At 48.2% G+C, this 20,701-nt stretch overlaps 1 protein-coding gene across 2 annotated transcripts in view; it reads left to right on the top strand.

Annotated features, from left to right (window-relative positions):
• LOC116939619 (E3 ubiquitin-protein ligase TRIM9-like) overlaps positions 1 to 20,701 on the top strand; it is a 66,338-nt gene that overhangs the window by 23,392 nt on the left and 22,245 nt on the right. For both annotated transcript variants that reach the window (XM_076064722.1, XM_076064717.1), the window contains exons 5-6: positions 13,728 to 13,838; positions 18,289 to 18,442. In XM_076064722.1, coding sequence (XP_075920837.1) covers positions 13,728 to 13,838; positions 18,289 to 18,442 — 265 coding nt within the window. The remainder of the gene's footprint in view (positions 1 to 13,727; positions 13,839 to 18,288; positions 18,443 to 20,701) is intronic.

Genomic DNA, 20,701 nt, shown 5'->3' with positions numbered 1-20,701 from the left:
TGCTTTTGCAGCAAATCTGTGCAAAAACGATCGAGGCACTGGGAGCGTGTCCTCGCACAACTCCCTGCCCTAGATTTTTAATTGGCGTTGGCGGTGGAAGCTGCTCCGAGACGAGCTCTTACGTCGTTACGTGTCTTAGTTGGCCTGCGGGTGCCACCACGGGGGTGGGGGGGGGGGGTAAGGGAGGTTGTTGAATGGGGAACCAAGCTCTGCTGTTCCCGTGCTTCCTTTTCTGTTGCAGCCACGAGCGTCAATTTCACAGTGGCTCGGACGTCGTGGAGGACTCATAAGTGGAAACGTCTTTACCACCCCAAAAAATTTAAAGTCAGTTTGTTATGAAGAATCCGATCCACGCTTTCGGTTATGATGGGTTTTGTCATCGTTTAGAGATTTGATTTCAGCTTGTTATTCCCACACGCAGCGGGCAATTGTCGTGTAAACGAAAATGTGTGTGTCGTAAAGCCTCCTCCACCCGACGCAGCCCATTCATAAAAGTGTCACGTGAATCAAACGCTCCAAATGTATCACTGCTTGGGCAGCACCACGAGTGTTAATCTCACAACATAAAAAATGTCTCCCCAGTGCTGATGTGTACACACTGCACCAGGTATTCATTTATTCATTTAAGGTTGCGTTGACCTAGGCGAAGCCTCAGGATCTGTTCAGATATTCGCCACTGATGTTGCGAGCGATAATTGAACTTGGGTCGCCAGGGTTTGTAGCAGAGCGCACAAACCACTGCACCACTGCACACACACACACACAAGACAGCCATATACCCATGCACGCACGCCTGCACACAAGCTGTTCTTGGATAGGACTCATAAGTGGAAACGTCTTTACCACCCCAAAAAATTTAAAGTCAGTTTGTTATGAATAATCCGATCCACACTTTCGGTTATGATGGGTTTTGTCATCGTTTAGAGATTTGATTTCAGCTTTTTATTCCCACACGCAGCGGGCCTGCTGACCTAGTCCTGCAATGGATGTCCCCTTAGGTGTTTTGTAAGTCACATTAAATCCCACCTCCCCTGTTCACCCAGCAGTATAAATGGGTACGCCACGGTTGTTGGTTAATCGGCAGGTCACATGTGGCGAGTTGAAGGGTGGGTACTTCCACCTCCCAAGACGTCTGGCAAGCGTAGAAGAGTAGGCCAAATGCCCTGCAAAGCGGTTCACTAGAGCTTCCTCTATCGGAGGCCCTTCCATCAGCAGCGGCATGAGCGAGCAATTCCAGCGCTGCATCTTTACCTTTTATTTCAGAGCTATGGAGATGTTCTTTGGTCACGTGGCCTTCTGTTGTCAAGGCATGGGTCAAAGGTGGCCTGTCTTACACTGCGGTTGGTCCAGTCAGCTTTGCATAATTAAGTCTAGTCAGTGGTTCTTTGTTACAACCAGCATTGGTGCAGGACTCATTTCCATGAGCTGACCTGAGCCTGCGTGGTAGGAATTCCATGCTACTGTGGCAGAGACCACTTTATCAATAAGACAACCACCATTTGCTTCCCACCAAGTAGGGGCTACGTCTATTGACGATGCGGATTTGGAGCTCGCAATTATACAACTGTGCGTCAAACACTCCAACCCAGCCCCATCCGTGTTGTGATATCGGAATGATTGCATTCCGTGAAAGCTCTGTCCTTGTTTACCTCCCCCAGCAGAGCAGCGCAATGTCAAGTTAGGAACCAGCCGCAGATAGTGACACATAGAACTCCATTTGGGTCACTTCGTTTGACCAATCTCACCTCCCACTGCCTATGACCAAATCAATCGGAATGTTCCTGATCTCATCAGATCTCGATAACTAAGCAGGGCCGAGCCTGAATAGTGCTCGGATGGGCAACTACCATGCACAGCAATGGGTTATGTTGGCCTGCGAAGCTACATGGTGGGCCACAGAGGGCAGTACAGCAAAATAAATTGTTGTACAGTACTCCACTGTTACTGCTATGCTCTCACGTCAATGTTCTTCACATTCGCCAACCCGAACTCACCAGCGTGGTGAAGTATGGTAATATATCTGCATTTAAATTATTCCATAATTCCAAAGATACGGTACTGAGGTGCTTATTGTCACGTAAACCGCCACGACCCGCACAGAGTGGGGGGATGGTGCCCTCGTCCAGAAGTGGATTCGCAAAGGGGCTGTGCATGGACGTGTGTCAAATTCTGCACGGCTCTGCTTGTGCTGTGTATCTTTTTTTTATTTCTGGTGCCATTCCTTGTCTTGGTCGAGGTTCTGTTTTCGCCTGGTGGAGCGCTGCACCACCACCACCACCACCACGTGAATCGCATTTGTCCATTAGTGCCCCTTGTTGTGCCAAATTAAAAAAAGACAAAAGCAAATGAATGTTAAGCGGTAATTTTGTGACAGGTCTGAGACCATAAAACTAGCTACGCTTGTGAAACCCGGTTTTGGTCACGGGTTAGCCGACACCCTGATTCATTGAAACTCTCTCTCTCTCTCTCTCAGCGGTGCCGGCTCAGAGCTCATGCGTTAAGGCACTGAGCGACCTCCACCAGCAAGTTGAATTTCATTGACGTCATTGATTACTATCGGCAAGACGGTGAACATATAAATCAATCTATGCACGCATGAGCGTATATTTTAAAAAAAAAAATCAATAAAAAATTTGCATTCAGACCAGATGCAATGGGGCTCTCATCCCACGCTCGTGCGTGTATAGGCATCAAGCCCTTAATAAAATGCATAAACGAATGAAGTTCATAAATTTACATCCTTGTGGTCGCCTGGGGAGCGCGCGTCTGCCCATCATCATCCTTCTCCAGCCTCCTCTCCGCGCAGTGAGAGCACCGGGCTGTTGCCACGGCGACCGTGGGTTAGCTTTTTTCAGTTCGTTATCAAATAATTTATAATAAGATGCCTCGTGGTCGTCGCTTTTCGAGGCGCACTTGTTTATTGTGTATGCGTGCGTGCGTCCGCGCGTCTTTGTGTTTCCGCGCGCGTGCGTGAGGAGTGCGTGGGTCGTGCGGAGCTGCAGTCACAAATTTCCCGGCCACTGCTAATAGCCTCGCTTTGGCTCGTCGATGTCTGCGGCGGTCGACTCGAGCCTGTAACGAGTGCCTGGCGCATCGTTACTGGGGACACAAAGGGCCACTCCCGTGCGTCGTTCTGGCGGCCTTAATAGATGTATTGGCAAATCTGTGTGGGCTATTTGGAGGATCCTTATATTTATTTGCCTTGCACGCGTCGGAATATGTGAGCATATGTTTACGCATATGTAAGTGTTTACGTGCGCATCAGGACCGGATTAAGATTTTGTAGCCCCCCCCCCCCCCCTGGGCCTACAGGTACTGTGAAGCCCCCAGTAATATTTTCAAAAGGAAAACAAAGTGAAAGAAAAATAAAAAATATATATTTTTACAAGGCTAACAACAAATACAATTCAGCATTCACAAATGAAATTACTTTTCAGTTAATCTCTGGAGGCCCCCTGGGCTGCAGCCCCCTAAAGCCCCGCGCCTTAATCCGGCCCTGGTGCGCATTTTCATCTGCGTATCCCTCTCTCTCTGCGGGCGTGGCGCTGGCCACCCACCCCCTCTTGAGCCGTGCCAGCACTTGCCCCCTAAAGTCTGTTAAGGCTACACGGGGGATCTTTGTGTGAATATATGTGCACGTGGTTGCGTGTACCTCTGTGTGCGTGCGTCGTGATGTGCGTTGCGATCGGCGTGTCTCTGGCTGTGCACGCAGAGTGCACCACCGCCACACCGGCGTTGCCGCCTCTTGCCTGGTTAAATATTAATGGGCTTTGCTCACGCTGCAAAGGATTGATTTCTCCAATTCGGCAGTCGCGGCGCGCAGAAGGGCGCGACAGTGAACCAGAGAGCGCGAGACGGCGGGGAGAGAGAGAGAGAGACAAGGTGCTTGTGTGTCAGCGCGACGGGGAAATATTTGGCACATTTGAAAACTTTGATTTGAAGCTTTCGTGACTGTAGGAATCCATCACGTCTTGCCACGGCAGCTCTCTCGTCCACTTCGGCAATTTTTTCTTGCTGTGGTTGTCACGCCTGATGCAGATTGCTTGTGTTGCAATGGAAACGTCGTGATTTGTTTTATATTATTTCTAACTACGTGACTTTACCGAAATAACCAAAGAGTATTTGAAAACTTGCCCGCGAATCGCTCAAGAGGGATTATAGGGAGAATCCACGGACCCCCTTTAATGGCAGAGCCACCCTGTGCTGCACGTGGACAGCTGCACTCTCTAGAACCATCCAGAGGTTCCTCACAGCCCCCTTCTTCGTTTCCCGACAAGTATTCCCCCGCTCCGCCTCTTCTCCGATCTCCTGCCTCAATATCGCGGATTCGTTACCGCTGCCTTTCTGCCATTATTAAGGAAGAAAGGCAGCGGTAATAATAATCATTAATCTTGGTTGTGGTCCCGTGTCCCCACCTCACCGTGTCCTGATACTACCCTTAAAAATACATTAGGTGAAATGTGATGTCAGGCGCTTTGAGTTGCTGATGCATTTAAGCACTATATAGATCTCTCTCTCTCTCCCTGCAAATCGAATTACAATGCGGTGTCCCAATGACGATTGGAAGCTCTCCTCGGACCGCACTGGGACTGCTCCTGGGTTCATCACAGTTCAGGTCCGGTTCCAGTGTGCTGTATGTGGTTCCCGTATTGCATGCGCCACGTGTTGCCCGACTTCCGATGGCAGCCTGCGTGCTCCACCCGGTCACGAGCAGCTCGCCCTACCGTAGCAGCACCCCCCCCCCCCTGCGCACGATAGCGATGCCCCACTCTGAGGCAGGACACCCTCGGAATTGATTGTTGGTGTCACGGGGTCGACGCGCAGAAGACGCGGCGCGGTCGACACCGTCGCTCGTGCGTCGTCGACTGCAGGGCGACGTCTTAGAAAAATTATGATTATACTGTAATTGATTTCAGCTCGGGTTAGTGTCGGATAATCCAAGCGTGCATTGAAATAAAAAAACGATCCTTTCCGTAGCTTGTCATACCTACATGGCAGTCATTCACTATTATTAATAATAATAACAATGCTACAGCTTTTGATTTAAAGCTTTCGTGACTGCAGTAATTCATATTCTTAGTTTTTTCGGTAAAGTCACGTTGAAGAGAAACAACAAAATAACAAAATATATATAAAACAATAAAAAATTCTCACGACGTTTCGACCATAACTCAAACGGTCATCATCAGGTGTGTCGGTTTGCATGACACACCTGATGATGACCGTTTGAGTTATGGTCGAAACGTCGTGAGAATTTTTTATTGTTTTATATATATTTTGTTATTTTGTTGTTTCTCTTCAACGTGACTTTACCGAAAAAACTAAGAATATAATGCTACAGCTGTTAAATAACAGGTGAACCATGCATCTTTTTTTATCAAAGTGTGCCAAGCACACATCCCTCCCCCCCCCACACACACATCAAATCCCTCCGTACTGGCACTTTCTTCATCCTTTTATTCATGGAAGGGAGTTTCGTAGGCTCTGTCACAAGCAGCGTCCGGACAGGTCGGCAGGAATGCCCACGAGGAGTTGGGTGTTTGTTGACCACGTTGCCCAACATGGGCTGTGTTCTGCCACCCCCCCACCCCGGCAGTCCAGAATTCCCTTCCCCCCAGCCATCTGTGCTGCCATCTCCCCTGGCCTTGTTCAAGTAGGTAACTTGGCACACACTGATCGTTCAATACCCGTGCCTAATTCGTGTCCGTTGAAAATGCAAATGACAATTTAAAAAAAACATCTTCCAGGAATTGGTTGTGTGTGCATAGTGCGTGCTATGGAAACACACACTCAGTTCAAAAATGGGTTTAGTAAATGAAATAAAACATATTTGGCTGGTTTGATGCTACGTTCGGATTGCCCGTTTTAAACCATGAAAAAAACCATCCTGTGAAATGAAATTTTCCAGTTTAGGAACATCAAATTTATGATTCAGCAGTGAAAAAACTTACACCCAAAAATGCCAGGTGCATCAATTTCCAAGTGATTTTCAGAAGAAGAAGAAAAGGCTCCCGATCTACAAGTCAAGACCTGTCACTTTTCAAGATCTCAAAAACGTCATCTTTCCCCGTCTATGACTCACTGTCTCCTTCTCTTCATAAATTAATAAGTGAGGCTTCTTACCCCACGGTTGTGCATGTCCCAACCGTTGTCTACAATGTCTGGAGATGCAGTTGTATTTATACCCCCCTTAATATTGAATTGTGACCAACGATGCCGTTGATGCCATAACCAATGTGTTTTTGCACTGATTGATGAGTTCATTAAGATACGCAAGCGGAAGTAGATTGTCCGTCCGCCAGCACCTCCCATTAGCATGGCTGGCTACGTACGGTGCGAAAGAAGTTCAACACACGCACGCACGGATTGCATTAGACATTAGCAGCCGCTGTCCTTGCTGACTGAATCCTTGGCACATTTTCTAAGCATCAGAATCCGACCTGCTGTGCACGCGCGCTGCCATGGCAACCACCTATCCTTCCTTGACATCGCTACGCAGCGTCACGATGCTGTACAATACGGACCCCAACCTTGAGAGTTAATCTGCACATTTGGTGTCGCGCAGCGTCTGTGTTATTGCTCGGGTTTAAGAGCTGACACCACGTAACATAGCAACTGAATGGAAGATGCTTGAGACCATTGAATGTTAAACTAAATTTAACTCGTTTAATTTTTGTAACTACATGCGTATGATGGGAGCAATTACATGGTATGATTGGATCAAAACAGCGAATAACTAATCTTCCTACTTGACACAGGTGGTGTAAACTCTGTCTCAGAACTCATGCTATACAAAGGAATCTTTTGGTGCTAATTCACGGAAAATCTATTTGTTGACAGTTTGTTAGTACCTTGATTATGTTTTATTTGCAAGATAAGCTTAATTAAAAGGATAACCCCATATGCAAATACGCATTGGTAGGAGCTAATCTCTGTCGGCGACTGTGTGCCAATTATAGAAATTACACGTTCACATGGCGAGGATGAGTGGTGGCACAATGTTTAACACGCTGAGAACGGAGCCTGGAATCCTGGCCACGGATTACATCAGCTGGCAAGTGATATCTGAACAGGTCATCAGACCCTTCCCCAATCTGCAGACCAGCGTGGTGAATTACAGCGAAAAGAACCTCCGTGACCGACGTGGCACGGGTGGAGGTCTTTATCCAGCGGTGGATTGACAAAGAGTGGCACATTATTATGACATCGTTTTTTATGGCATGGGCCGGAATTCATATAAGGCAACCACGATCATTCATGCAGTTAATGCCCTGCACCTCCTTTTTCAAATCTGGGCTCAACATTTTTTTGTCCATCTGTCTCACTGACTTTACTACCGTCTCTATGAAATAAACGTCCACTGTTTTTGTACAGCTTCTTGAGACGCGGAACACATTTAGATGATTTGTAAATCAGACTGATATCGTATTGTGTGTAACATATTAATGTTCACGTAATATAATAATGAATACCACAGTTATGACGACTGTATGCTCTGCCCCAGCATTGTGAAACAATTTCGACTTGGAGGATGACCCTTTTATTTTAAGCAACACTTTGGGTCTCAACTCCTGACCTACTGACCCCACGATCGAAGGCACGATGGGAAAATAATCCTTCGCATCTGTGCTCAATTTGATATTAACGCTCGAGGAATTGAGTCGTGTTTTCACACTCGAACCCAAATGGGAGCGAGTCCGCCCCCTCCCCGTTGTGATGTCATCCCAACGGATAACCCGGGTGAGTATCGGTGCATCATGTAACGTTTTCATTTTGTTCAGCGGTAACATTACAATTTTTTTGCTGACAGCCCCTAGGGATGGAACTCGTAAACAAAGTTCCCTTTTTGGTTTTCATCATGTACACTCTGGAGGCAAGGGTCGTTAGCGAAAAAAACAGGGCACCGGCGAGGGACGGCATCTGCGCAGGTTGTGTGGACACTGTGCACGTAACGACGCATCACATTTATCAATTATTAAGCATCAAATGTCATCTGTGAGAAACGACGCTGTTTCATTCGGGTTCACACGATCTGTGCCGCCACGTTCAACACAATGTTCAAAAGGGAATTTGCTCTTTCAATTGAATCGCAAACCCTGAATCGCAACAATTCATCAAGTTGTAGGGAGGCTGAATCACGATGTCCCCAGTGTCCAGCACCACCTTGGTGACCTTTACACCCCCCACCCCCACCACTGATGATTACACATTTCACCAGCTACTCATTTGAGGTTGAACCAACATAGGGAGAACTAGGATCAATTCAAATACCACTTGCTACTGATGAGCATGGCCAGAAATTACATCCAGTCCACCATGATCAAAGCACAGCGCGAGAACCTCTCGTAGAACTGCACTGCTCAATGTACACACAAAGACAACGCCCCCCATGCAGCTTTTACCAGACTGTTGGGGCAAGTGCTGTAAGTAAACATCCATTAAGACCAGCATGCCACTTTTGTCTCCCCAGTGCTGATGTTTACACATTGCACCGATGTACATCTACTCATTTAAGGTTGAATCTATCTATGAGAGACCCAGGATCGGTCTAGACGTTACCCTTGGCCGAGAATCGAACTCAGGTGGCCTATACTCTTTGGTTTTATTCGGTGAAGTCACGTAGATAAAATAAAATAAAATAATTAAATCACGATGTTTCGGAGGCAACACAAGCTTCCGTCTGCAGGTGGAAAAGTCAACGCAGAATATCTGTGTCAGGAGCACAGTTCAGAGACAACCGGGATTATATACAGGTTAAGGGAGGGGGGAGGAGTCAGTAAGGGGGCGTGGGTGGGTGGGAGGGCTGGGTTAAGCAGCCTTTTGATAGGCTGCTGCGGGTAACAACCACTTCGCACTGCACGGGAGTGGGTAAAAAAAACACCTTTTGTTATGCTGAGTGTGGGGTCAGGGAGATTTTGGAAGTGGGTGCAAACGGCTGTTCAATTATAAGGTAGCTAAAGTTTGAAATACAACCACTGAGAAAAGGAAATGGCTGTACAAAAAATTGAGAGGCAGCTAACGTTTGTCTTGATTTATAACATCTTTCTAGTGATTGCTCAATTTGAAACCATCCTCTCGGTTGAAGTTGTGTCTGTGTTTGTAAATCTGGATGGCCTCGTGGACAAATCTTTGATAATAACCGGTAGGTTTGCAGAGCACCTTGGTATCGGAGAAAACAATATCATGATCACCCACAGCATTGTAGCAATGATCAGCCACGGCAGAATAATTCGTTCTGCCGTGTTTCAAATCTTATTTGTGCTCGCGAATTCGGCCTGTTTCTCAGCGCATTGCGCTAACCACTGCGCCACCGCTCCACGCCCCACACACATACTGACAAAACACACCCACTCTAACGGTATAATTATGCATAGGCACACATAACACACACGCCCTTCGCCCAAATAGCAGCGGGAGATAATTACGCGTTTACGCTGATTTATTAGACGCCCTGTGCAATACGAATGCGGCGATCCTTCCCCCCCCCAAAAAAAAAAATATAGCACTGTTCTGGGGTGGTCTCACATCAAAAACAGCTGCAGGGTTTGTTTATAGCTGCGGGTGGCCTTCAAATGATGCACAGTGCGAGGTGGCCCAGCGCCCATTCGCTACATTGCAATTGTCTCTATGACATCCGCATACCAGTCGGCAACAATGAATTCCTGTCATCAGATGACAAAATGCCGTAACTACGAAATCCGTATTAGTGTTCCGTTTTCAGCGTGCGACCGAATTATGTTATCAAGGTAATAGCTAAATCATTATTCGGAATGCTTTCATTAAAATAAATAAAATCTAATTTATATTAAAAATATTTATAATTAACAGGTGAATGACTACAGCTTAATGCAACGACAGCTGTGCCAACTGTTACATACCGCAGAGGCCTACAATCATAATAGTAACAGACATAATAACAGTAATTATTCACAGCCCTCTGCTGGTTAATGGCCTCCCCCACGTTGTCTCAGCCATGGGGCCGGTTTGACCATACTTCACCTCGCCGGTCAGTCGGTGCGGGTTGGCGGAGGGAATGGGAATGATGGGCAAGGCCTTGGACCGGTTCCGATATCGCTCGCCACCCGATGTTCGCCGTGGCATTCAAGGCTTTAAATGGACTCGCTCCTCCCTACATTCACGACTTCCTTCAGCTACGAATATTCCATCAAGATCATTAAGATCTTCAGATTGTGCATCATTGTCAACGCGTGCCTGGAATCTTCTCCAGGTGTTCTTCAGAGCCCGGAGGCACATTTCTCGTGGCATTGTTGCAAATTCTCAGTGAAGTGTTAACATTTTTTCGTAACACCCTTTAATGTTTTTTGTGCAGTAGTCTGCTTGTGGGGCAAGGCTCGGTGTTAATTGTTAGAGTCTGGTGAGGTAGCTGGAAGCTACATAAACGGTTCCCACTGAGAGCCACTAAAACTGCAAGATCCCCTCTGTGGGTGTTAGCTCTTGCAACGTGATTTTAGAATGTGTCACATCACCTGGAAAAAAAAAACCAACACACACACTCACTCAAACATACACAAAAGCGTAAAAAACACACGCACACACCGACACAGCATCTCCCGTTCAACCTCAACGACCGTAGGCTTAAGTGCTGTTAGTGAGCATCTATTAAGACTGGCACAGAATACAAGGGTGGTGTGACGAGGCTATTCGGTCACCTTTGTGTCTCCAGGTGACACTATGAAAGGTCATTTATTTAAGGCTGAGTCAATCTATAGGAGGTTCCAGAAAGCGTTACACTTGCTACTCATGTTGTGCGTGGCTTGAAATCATACTGACAGTGATTGTGCTAGCCTAGGTGTACTTTGAGGTCACAAAAAGTCTCAAAAGGGTTTGTTGGCAGGATATAACAACTGACCCGGGTGTAATGGGTTAAGTTAATGCAGTGACTGGCAGATGCACCACATGCACACTTTGTGCAACTTGGGGCACTCACGTGACAGCATCCTCGCTCACTCCTCCCTCCCCTCTTACATCTGCCCGGTTTCCCCACAACTCAACAGCAAGCCTCCATCCCCAGAGGCCTGCGTAATTGTCACTTTAATCGTCAGTTAATGACGGTAGGTGCACAGCTGATTTGTTTGCACCCAAGCCTCCCTTCTCACAAGGGGCATGGGGCCCAATTCAGCGAAACTTCGTACTCGAATTGTAAATGTAGTGGGTTTACTCTCCAACACACCGGTGTGCTGAACTAGTAACGAATTGTTGACGTGACAAACCGTACTAATTGGCTGTGTCGGGTGGTGGGTGGTTTAACGACACATTTATATTTACACGATATAACCCAAAAACCTATATTATGGATAATATTGGTCGCGAAAGCATACTACTACTACGTGTTAAACTCGTATTGAAATGTTTTTTGACCATCGTTTTGCCCTGTTTTTGGCAGAACGATGCCCGTTTATGCAGAAAGGTGGCTCAGTTCTACCATTTCCATTTCCTTCAGAGCCATTCGCAGGACATTCCACTGTAGCTGAGTCTGATTTGACTAAAAAAAAACGTTTCAAATGTATGCCGTCAGACATTATGGCCCAGTGGTAGATTGGGGCAGGGTCAGCCTAAAGTTCTTACACGCTTAAATTATCAAGCAATTTTATTGTGTGAAGGATATGATGCCCATTATCAGTAAACCAGGTGATGTCCATCCCATTGAGTGTGATGTTAAACTGCTTATGGTATGTAATTTAGACACGCGTGCATCTGTAGGCATGTGTTTGTGATGGGGACAGGGCTTCCTTTCAGCTACAGTTGTCTGGGGCTGAGCTCTGGGGGAGATGGCAGTAGGCATGGCTGGAGTTTAGGGGGTGGGGGTATCGCCTCCACCCCCCCACCCCTCAAACTGGACACCTTTATACATTTATTTTCAGTAGTTTACAATGTAAGATGAAAAATACATTAATTATGTATGCAGTGGCATCGTGGAATGCCACTGCATGATGTGTGAGCCGGGCTGTGTGAGGCACGATATGGGGCAGGCACACTCCGGACAGCCTGCACTACGGATGCAGTACCGGCCCTAGCGGGGACCGGCTGAGATCGCCAATCAAGGATGGGTGGCATTGCATTTCACGTGCAGTGCCAGCCTCTAGAGGTTAGGGCGCGAGAGTGCCAGGTACGGTGCACGGTTTCACAGGGGGCCATGGCACTCTGTGTGAACCCGGAGGTCTGGTGACCGGAGGTACCAGCCCGGGGGCCCCCAAAGAGGGGACTGGGGGACCACGGGACCAGGACCAGGTCCTTCTCGAAGGCTCGAGAAGGTGGGCGTGGCTAGGGGCGGAGTGAACCCCGCCACGGACAATATAAGCCGAAACGCGCTGAACGGGTCGGGCGGCTGTCGCAAGAATCAAGACTTAAGTCGTCACCGAGAGAAGCCCTGCCCGACTACGAGACCCGGACCCGAGCCGGGGTCCGGTCTGAGGTCGCCACCCAGTGTGTGCTAGAGTTAGCTAGCCCGGAGGGGATACCTCCCTAGGTTAGCTGGTGAAGGCGCAGATATACCCCTTCGTGGTTAGGGCTTGATTGTTAATAAACGTGTTGCATCTAAGAAGCTTCCATCTCCCTGGTGTGAACCACTACATATGCACCCGCGATTCCTAAATTCCTAATGTGAGGGGCAAAGCGAACCCCTGCTCCCCTCCCCCAAATATAGAAGTCAAAGTCCGCCTTTGGCAGTCAGGTCCAGGGGTTTTGTGGTTATGGGGCCCTGGAAAATACTCCATGAGAAATTAAGTCCTTGGTATGAGCAAAGCTACACACTTCATCACTACAGCAAACTGAATGCCCCTCCACTTGTTGAAAGCAGGGTTCGACGCCTACGAAAGCGTACAGACCTTTTGCAGATGGAGTCCTCTCTGCGACCCCACACGACTCTGCAGGAGGTTAAGCCGTTGACACAGACCTTCACAAATTGACTTAGGTGTCCGCACCACGGAATTACACGTACGTGCGCGTGTGAAACGGATTGGAATTCCCTTGCACGTCTCGATCTCTGGATTGGCTGCCGCCGATCGGCGGGGAATGGCGCCTCGTCCATTACTCCCGGCGAAATTGATGATGAAATTTGTCGGTGAATGCGGTGGAATAATTTTTTTTATTTGTCATTGATTTTCGGGTCGCATCGCAAAAAGTTAAATGTGTGTCGTAATTAATAATACATTTTCAGCCAAAGTTTCTGCCAGCAGATTTTCCAACAAAATTGGGATGTGGGCACATGGTGTTGTCCCATAAGGGATCACAGCAAGGGTTTTACATAACAGAGTAGACTGAATTTGGTTCTATTGGGTAAAGCCTTGATGAAGGCCGCTTGTGTTGTGGCCGAAACGTCGTGATTTTTGTTATTTTATTTTTTACCTACGTGACTTTACCCAATAGAACCAAAGAGTATGGATCCTAGCAGTCACGAAAGCTTTAAATCTAGAAAAGAGTAGACTGATTTCTCCCTTAATTGGTGTAAATCTAACATCAATCTAACATCAGTAGCTGTTGTTGTACAATTTATCCAGACACTGGTTCAAGCGTGTAGCCTAGTGTTTTGAAGACAAGGTTGGTGGATCACATACTTCTGGGCTAGAAAGTGGTCAGCAGATGTAAGTGCAACAAATCGGTTGCTGGCTTGTCCGTGCGGGTTTTGGGTGGTATTCGTGCGGATTCTGGGTGGTACACGTACGCAACATACCTCATGTGCGTGCGCGACCGCGTGTTTCTGTTCACAGCTGGTGCGGGATCAGATGAGCCACTGCTCTGTGAAGCTACGGCAGACGACAGGGCTCATAGAGTTCTGCCTGGAGGTGATCAAAGAGAACGACCCCAGCGGATTCCTGCAGGTACCGACATCAAACTCAAGACAGCAGTAGCCAAGTGGTGAAAGTGCGACTGCGTAGATGTTCGCGGTTGTGCTGGACAGCTCTCCGATGCGTTCCATCGATGCCGCATGTTGTTCAACACGTCTGATGTTTCACTCCATGTGCTGGGAGAAATACCCATCTCTTTTAGCAGTCCTAGGACAGTGGTGGCAATTCCATTGTAAGTACGGTGGGAGCCAGTTTTTGATTCCCATGCGACAACAACTGTTTGTGGCTTCCCACAAACAGTACTTTTTATTGATCATGGAGGCATAAGCTCGTTTTTCCCCTTCCCCAAGATGTAAGCCTTCAGTGAGTCATTCACCCTTCCACAGCACCGCACTGTCGAACACTGTTTTTTTTTATTAAAACCACAGCTCGTAATAATTACAACGCTAGAATTTACACAGGACATAGGGATGAATCGAAGTTGTGGCGCATGCTGCGATTTGGAGTTTCCACCACTCCCTCAGGGTTGCCAACAGAGACGCATGCCCTCCGATTGCTCTCTTGATTACAAAAACACATTCCCACTTGTTTATTGATATGTAAACGGACTGTGACTCAATTTCCCAGTTAGCTGTGGCATACAAACATCTACCCCCGGACAGACCGTGACTCTTAACTGTGAGTATTGATCTGGAAAGCCAACATACTGATAGACTAACATATTTTATCTGGAAGTGGAAACGCATAACGGAGGTTTGCTCTTCTAATATCGGACTAGGACTCAAAATAAATGTCCACCGTAATATTTATGAATCACGAATATATTCCAGTAAAAAAATATATCAACACTTAAAACATCCGATAACTATCGCTATGTGCTTTGCAAACTATTTAACATTATCCAATTTGTGCACGCTGCAGTATTTACATGAACACTGTTTCACGCTCTGCTCTCTGCCACGTCGTCCCTCACTCCTCCTTTCACTCCTTCACTCACTTCACTGTTTTGACTGACTCTCTCCCCTAACTAACTCAGCTGTCTTAACTGACCACGCGGTCCCCTCGCGACTCAACTCCTAACTCCCACATCCCTTTCACCTGTCGATCATCCCATTTCCCAGTCTCCGCACTTACACCCGCAATCACTGCGAGACCCCCGCGAACGCTGTCGCATGACTGAAGGGAGTCGTGACACGAGTTTCAGCGGCGGAAGCCACCGAGAGAATGCACTGATGCCGTTGCTCATGGCGACGGTGGCTGTGGTTAGACGCACGCAATTGTCATCCTGTGCCATCATCATGATGACAGCAGCAGCAGCAGCTATGCTACCTCCACCCCCACGATGATTGCCAGTCGCAGCACAAAGTATTGATTTGCACATCCATAGGCTCCACAACGAGAAATGTCTCCTCTTCACTGTCATTCTTTTTCGGAAACAAAAGCTAAATCTGGGAATATCCTTTCAGGACTGTGCAAAATGTAAAATGTTTAACCCAAGTAGTTTTTAAAAATATATTTTATTAAAAGGGTGCTTATTCAGATATAAACGTGCCAAGAAGGGGCAGCGCAGCACAGCGTCACGAACTAAAGTCGTCACATGATCAATGATCGCAGATGACCAAATCACCCAGCATGTACCCAATCTCGTCAGAAGCTAAGCAGAATTTAGCCTGGCTAGTGCCTGGATGCACGTCCACCGTGCATCACAGCTATTATAGGTTACTGCAGCGTTATGTTGCAAGAGTGGAATAAACTGGCGTTGCAGAAAAACAATTGCTGGGCTGCACTATGCCCAATCGTCAGTGCTTCCTGCCTTCACCAACCTGCACTGACCAGCGTGGCGAAGTATGGCCAAACAAACCCCCCCCCCGCTCCCACTGCATGATGGGTAGGCGCTCATCAAGCAGTGGATTGACAAAGGGGCTGTAGGCGCAACATGTAAACACACACGCGCACACATGCTCAATGGGCGTACGCGCCCATTCAACTATTGTCGTATTGTAAGACGCGAGCGAGGGGTGGGGGCAAGTTGCAGGAAGGGGGGGAGGGGAGCATCGGGTCGGGTTGGCAGGCGCCGTCAACAGTTCACCACTCGAGCTCATTAATATTCACAGCGGTTGGCGCATGCCTAAAGGGGGGGGGGGTGTAGCGCGTGATACGGCAACTTCGTGCGGTGAAATTAAAGTGCTCATCAATATTAATGATGTCACGTGCGCGTGGCGTGGTTACTAGCCTGTGTGCGTGTGTGTGCGTGAGATCGTGTGTGTGTGTGTTTGGCCTCAACGTGCACATAGCCTGGCACAAGCGCCGTGGTGACGTCGCCGCCACTTAGTGGTGAATGGCGGTTGTTGTAAGCGATGGTTTCGGGAAAGGGCGTTCCTGCACAGATGCCATATTTTATGTCATGTCTGCTGCAGCAGAGGTGTAAGGGAATTCCAACAGGACCTACATCTCTGCTTTATTGACCTGACCATCAGTAGGCCTGGGATCTGGGTTGCTCTTCGTGCTTTCGGAGTCCCTGACCCTCTGCTCACGATCATTAAGGACCTTCAAGGGTGCGGTCAAGTGATGGCTCCCTATTGGTCAACCATCTTATGTATGCTGATGATATGGTGATTGCTGCTCACTCAGAGGAGTTAGAGGCGCTGCTGCTGAATCTGGAGCGTGCTACTAAAAGGCGGGGTTTTACCATCAGCCCCACCAGAACTCAGCACCTGCCTAGGTATTTTGTACCATCAGATACTCCACCCCCACAACTCCCAATTGGTGATGGGGCAGTTGTGGAGAGAGTGGAGTGTTTTCCATACCTGGGCAGTGTGCTCATGACCTGCTCCGGTTTTACAGCAGAGGTCTCACTCCGAATCAGTCGAGCGGCATCTTTTCATCGTCTGCATAACATGTGGAAGCTAACTGGTCTGTTGCTTCAAGCAAAGCTTTGGGTCTTCTTGGCCACGGTCATGCCCTTCCTTCTCTATGCTTCTGAAATGTGGACCCCCCCTAATGGAACATCTTCGCCAGTTGGAAACATTTAGGCTGGCCTGCCTACTATCCATCCTGGGTTTAACCAGGCTGGATTGTGTGAGGAGCTCACAAATCCTTGAAAGATCTGGACAAAGTCCCATTGGTGAGCTCCTCCGGCAGGCAAGGCTGCATTGGCTGGGTCATGTAGCCCACATGCCCAGCCACCGCATGCCTAAGCAGCTTTTGTTCGGCTGGATAGAGGGGGCTAAACGGGCACGGCATAGGGCTAGAGAAGAGATGGAGTGATGTGGTACAAGAGGATGTGGAGCTGAGTGGACTTGCCAATGACTGGTACTAGCGGTGTCAAGATCAGTCTCTGTGGACGAGGCTCATGAAGGATGCTACTACTGGGCAGTTCAAGGCAGCCGCCCTCCAGCAACAACAGAGGGCAGAGGAGCGACGCTCGCAACAATGAGCCCAGCGCCAGATGGCTAAAACACAGCAAGTTGACACAGTAGGGGGCACAGGTGGCACATTGGCCAGTCATCTCAGTCAGTTAACCCATTGCACCTGGGTCTGTCCCATGACCTGCCAGCGGGCGTTTGACACTTCACGTGGCCTTAACATGCACATAGTCTGGCATAAGCGCCGTGGTGACATCACCACCACTTAGGGGCAATTGTCGGTTGTTGTGCAAGCGGTAGTGTAGCAGTTAGCGTGTGCTGCGCTACGAACCTGGTGACCCAGGTTAAATTCCCACTGACCGCCAACACCACTGACGATTATCTGAACCAGTCCTGGGCCTCCCCTAGGTCGACTCAGTCTCCAATGAGTACCTGGTGAAGAGCCTGAGCCATGCCACTATATGTCACGTGCATTGAACGAGGCGAGTCGCGCGTATGATGAAAAAGATTAAAACCACCCCCTGGCCCCTACTTAACCCCGAGTCAGATTCGGATGTTTCATGAGGCCAGAGTTTCATGGTTTGGTACTGGCCCGGGTTGGTAAAATAGCCAGTGGAAAACCACGCCGTGCTGACGTGGCTTGGGTGTGCCAGTGGAAAAAGGGAATAAAACTTCAAAGCGGTGAAACCTCTGCAGTCTCCCTAATGCAGTGTGGACAAGTTTCAAATGAGCTGCTTTTCCAATTGCCGTGTGTGCACGTCACGCATATACATTGTGTGTGCTATGTGTACACTGTCCATGTACGCTATACACTGTGTATGCTGTGTGTGTATGCTATCTGTAAGCTGTGTATGTTATTCGTACACTGTGTGTGTACGCTGAGTGTGTATGCTATGGGAGTACGCTGTGTGTGTACGCTGCGTGTGTACGCTATGGGACTATGCTGTGTGTGTACGCTGCGTGTGTACGCTATGGGAGTACGCTGTGTGTGTAGGCTGCGTGTATGCTGCGTGTGTAGAATGAGTGTGTAGGCTGAGTGTGTGGACTGAGTACACTGTCTGTGTACGCTGTGTGTATTCACACACACACACACTGCGTACATTGCGTGCGCCGAGCAGATCTCGGATGCCCTCATCAAGCGCGTGCACAGCACGGAGGAGCAGTGGGGGCGGGGGGCGCTGCAGCCCCGCGCCAACCCCGAGTTTGACCTCTCCCTCGACAGCGGACCCCTCCTGCACTCCATCCAGCAGCTCGACTTCCTGCAGACTCGAGGTGAGCCCTGGCTGTGGTGTGGGGTGAGCGCCACCTTGTTGAGACTTCACGCCCCCACTGGGGGTCGACCAAAACGGCCGTGCTACGGAGAGAACGGCGACTGACACAGAAACGTGGAATTTCCACCGCTGGCTCGTTGATATTGGCGTTGATGAGCACCACTCAACTCTTGCTTGAGCATCTGAGGCTCCTCCATTGGGGGTAAACGCAGTCCATCATCACTGCGGAGTCAATAATATAGGTACCGCTTTTTGGGAAGTCAGCGGTGGTCGTCTTGCGAATATAATGTAGGAATGTGAAATTTCCATCAAAAGGTTAACACTGAGGGTAAGCCCTATGCAACGTTTAACGTTTTGATAACAATAATACAATACCTTAGAGATAAATTGATCAATAAAAGTGGCGGCTGGGTGGCTCCGGAGGCTATCGGCCACAGAGATCCTGGGATAGAGACCATTATTCTTCCACCTGTCGTTAGAGCCTCCACGTGGTTGTCGGTCTTAGCTTGGTCACCAATGGCCGCACAAAACACCAACACAATAAAATCAGGGTTTGTATTTATTTATTTTGGGCATGTTCCATCTGATTGGAATTACATATGTTGCAATGACCAGCGTGGTAAAGTATGGTCTTAAAACAACCCCATCGCCGACAACGGCGTGGGGCGGGCCTTCATCTGCTGATAGCTTGAGAATGGCTGGCGTTGAATGATTTTATTTTGTATACAGTTCATAGCTCAGCCAGGTGATGTGATTCAGTCAGAAGGTTGTGAGTCACAACTCCCAGTGGGTGGTCGACTCAACGCCGGTTTATGGAATTCACTTACTCGGTACAAAACATGTTTTTATAACCAATAACCACTTTATTCCGCAAGTGAATAAAGGTGGAGAGTGTGGCACTTTCAGCGCTTAACAAGCAACGCATTTGAAATGCACGGCCTGTGCCACTGTGTGCTGCACATACTCTCTTGAGTGCCCACCCTTTGCTTGTGTAGCAGAGCATTCCATCCTGCATTTACTAACCCACTGAGTGCCGAGCAAAATAACACATTTACTCTACTTGTACAGAATATATATACAGCAATGGGTGGAGTGGTGGCGCAGTTATTAACGCACACTGACATCAGAACCGGCCCTGCCATCTCCTCCCCTGCCTGCCGCTCCACCTCCACCACCTACACCAGGAGTGGGGAACGTCCGGCCCGTGGGCCGTATGAGGCCCGCGAAACCATTTGGTCTGGCCCTGCCAAGGCAACCGCAGGCGGGACTCGAAATTCAATAAATCTAGGAGCAAACTTGGAAAAGCAGTTGCGAGTAGCAACATCGTCAATACCAGCTAACATCACACGCCTTACCAAAGAGAAGCAGTTCCAGCCGTCACATTAGGGGCGAGTTAATTCAATGTTTAACCAAATATAACAGGCTAATTTTTCAGTTGATCATTTTGTATGGCCCGCGAATGATGTTATAAATATCCAAATGGCCCTTGGCAGAAAAAAGGTTCCCCACCCCTGACCTACACCAACCCGAACTGACCAGTGTGGTGAAGTATGGTATAAATAAAACTTCCATGACTGACATAGTGTGCTTGGGATGGGAAATGGCTGGATGTTTGTGTGTGTGTATATATACAGTAGATGGTATGCATCTGTTAGTCCTTGATAAAATACCGGAACACTGGAAATTCACGTATCAATACATGCAGCCACACCAAGTGGTGACTGGATTTTCCACCACTGGCATAGGGCCTCCGGCGGGAACGTGCCCCCACAGTGCTATATTGAGCTCTGATTTTTATTACTTTGACACTAACTATTAGGCTGTTCCGCCACCTGTTCATACTTGCTCTGATTACTGCTGAGAATAGTTTTTTGCGTCCTTTTGCCTGACAGCTCATTTTGTGTGAATTTTGTCTTTTCTTTGGTGTCAGTTCCATTGGGGAGATCTTCTTGATAATGTCCGTATTCACTCTCTCTGATGGCCTTTGTTGATAAAGCTTGCACTCTCTGTGTTGTTGCGATTGATTCGTCTCTTGATAGCAGGCTGCGGAAGGTCTGCTCCCTATCGGCTTTTCTGTCCAACTCCTGTGTCGTTTTTTTTTGCACTCGCTAACGAAAAATGTTTGCTGAAGCATTTTTGTTGGACCGTCTAATTGTCATTTGGTTGCCTCTGATTTCTGTATTTGTGCAACAAGAAATAGGTTCATCTGTAAATACTTGGCACTGGACCTGTAAGCTGAACATCACAAACACTTCAGCGC

The sequence above is a fragment of the Petromyzon marinus genome, chromosome 6 (genome assembly GCF_048934315.1).
Source record: "Petromyzon marinus isolate PM22_M1 ecotype Great Lakes invasive population chromosome 6, UKy_Petmar_22M1.pri1.0, whole genome shotgun sequence".
Lineage (NCBI taxonomy): Eukaryota > Metazoa > Chordata > Hyperoartia > Petromyzontiformes > Petromyzontidae > Petromyzon > Petromyzon marinus.
This window is presented reverse-complemented; position numbering and strand designations above follow the sequence as displayed.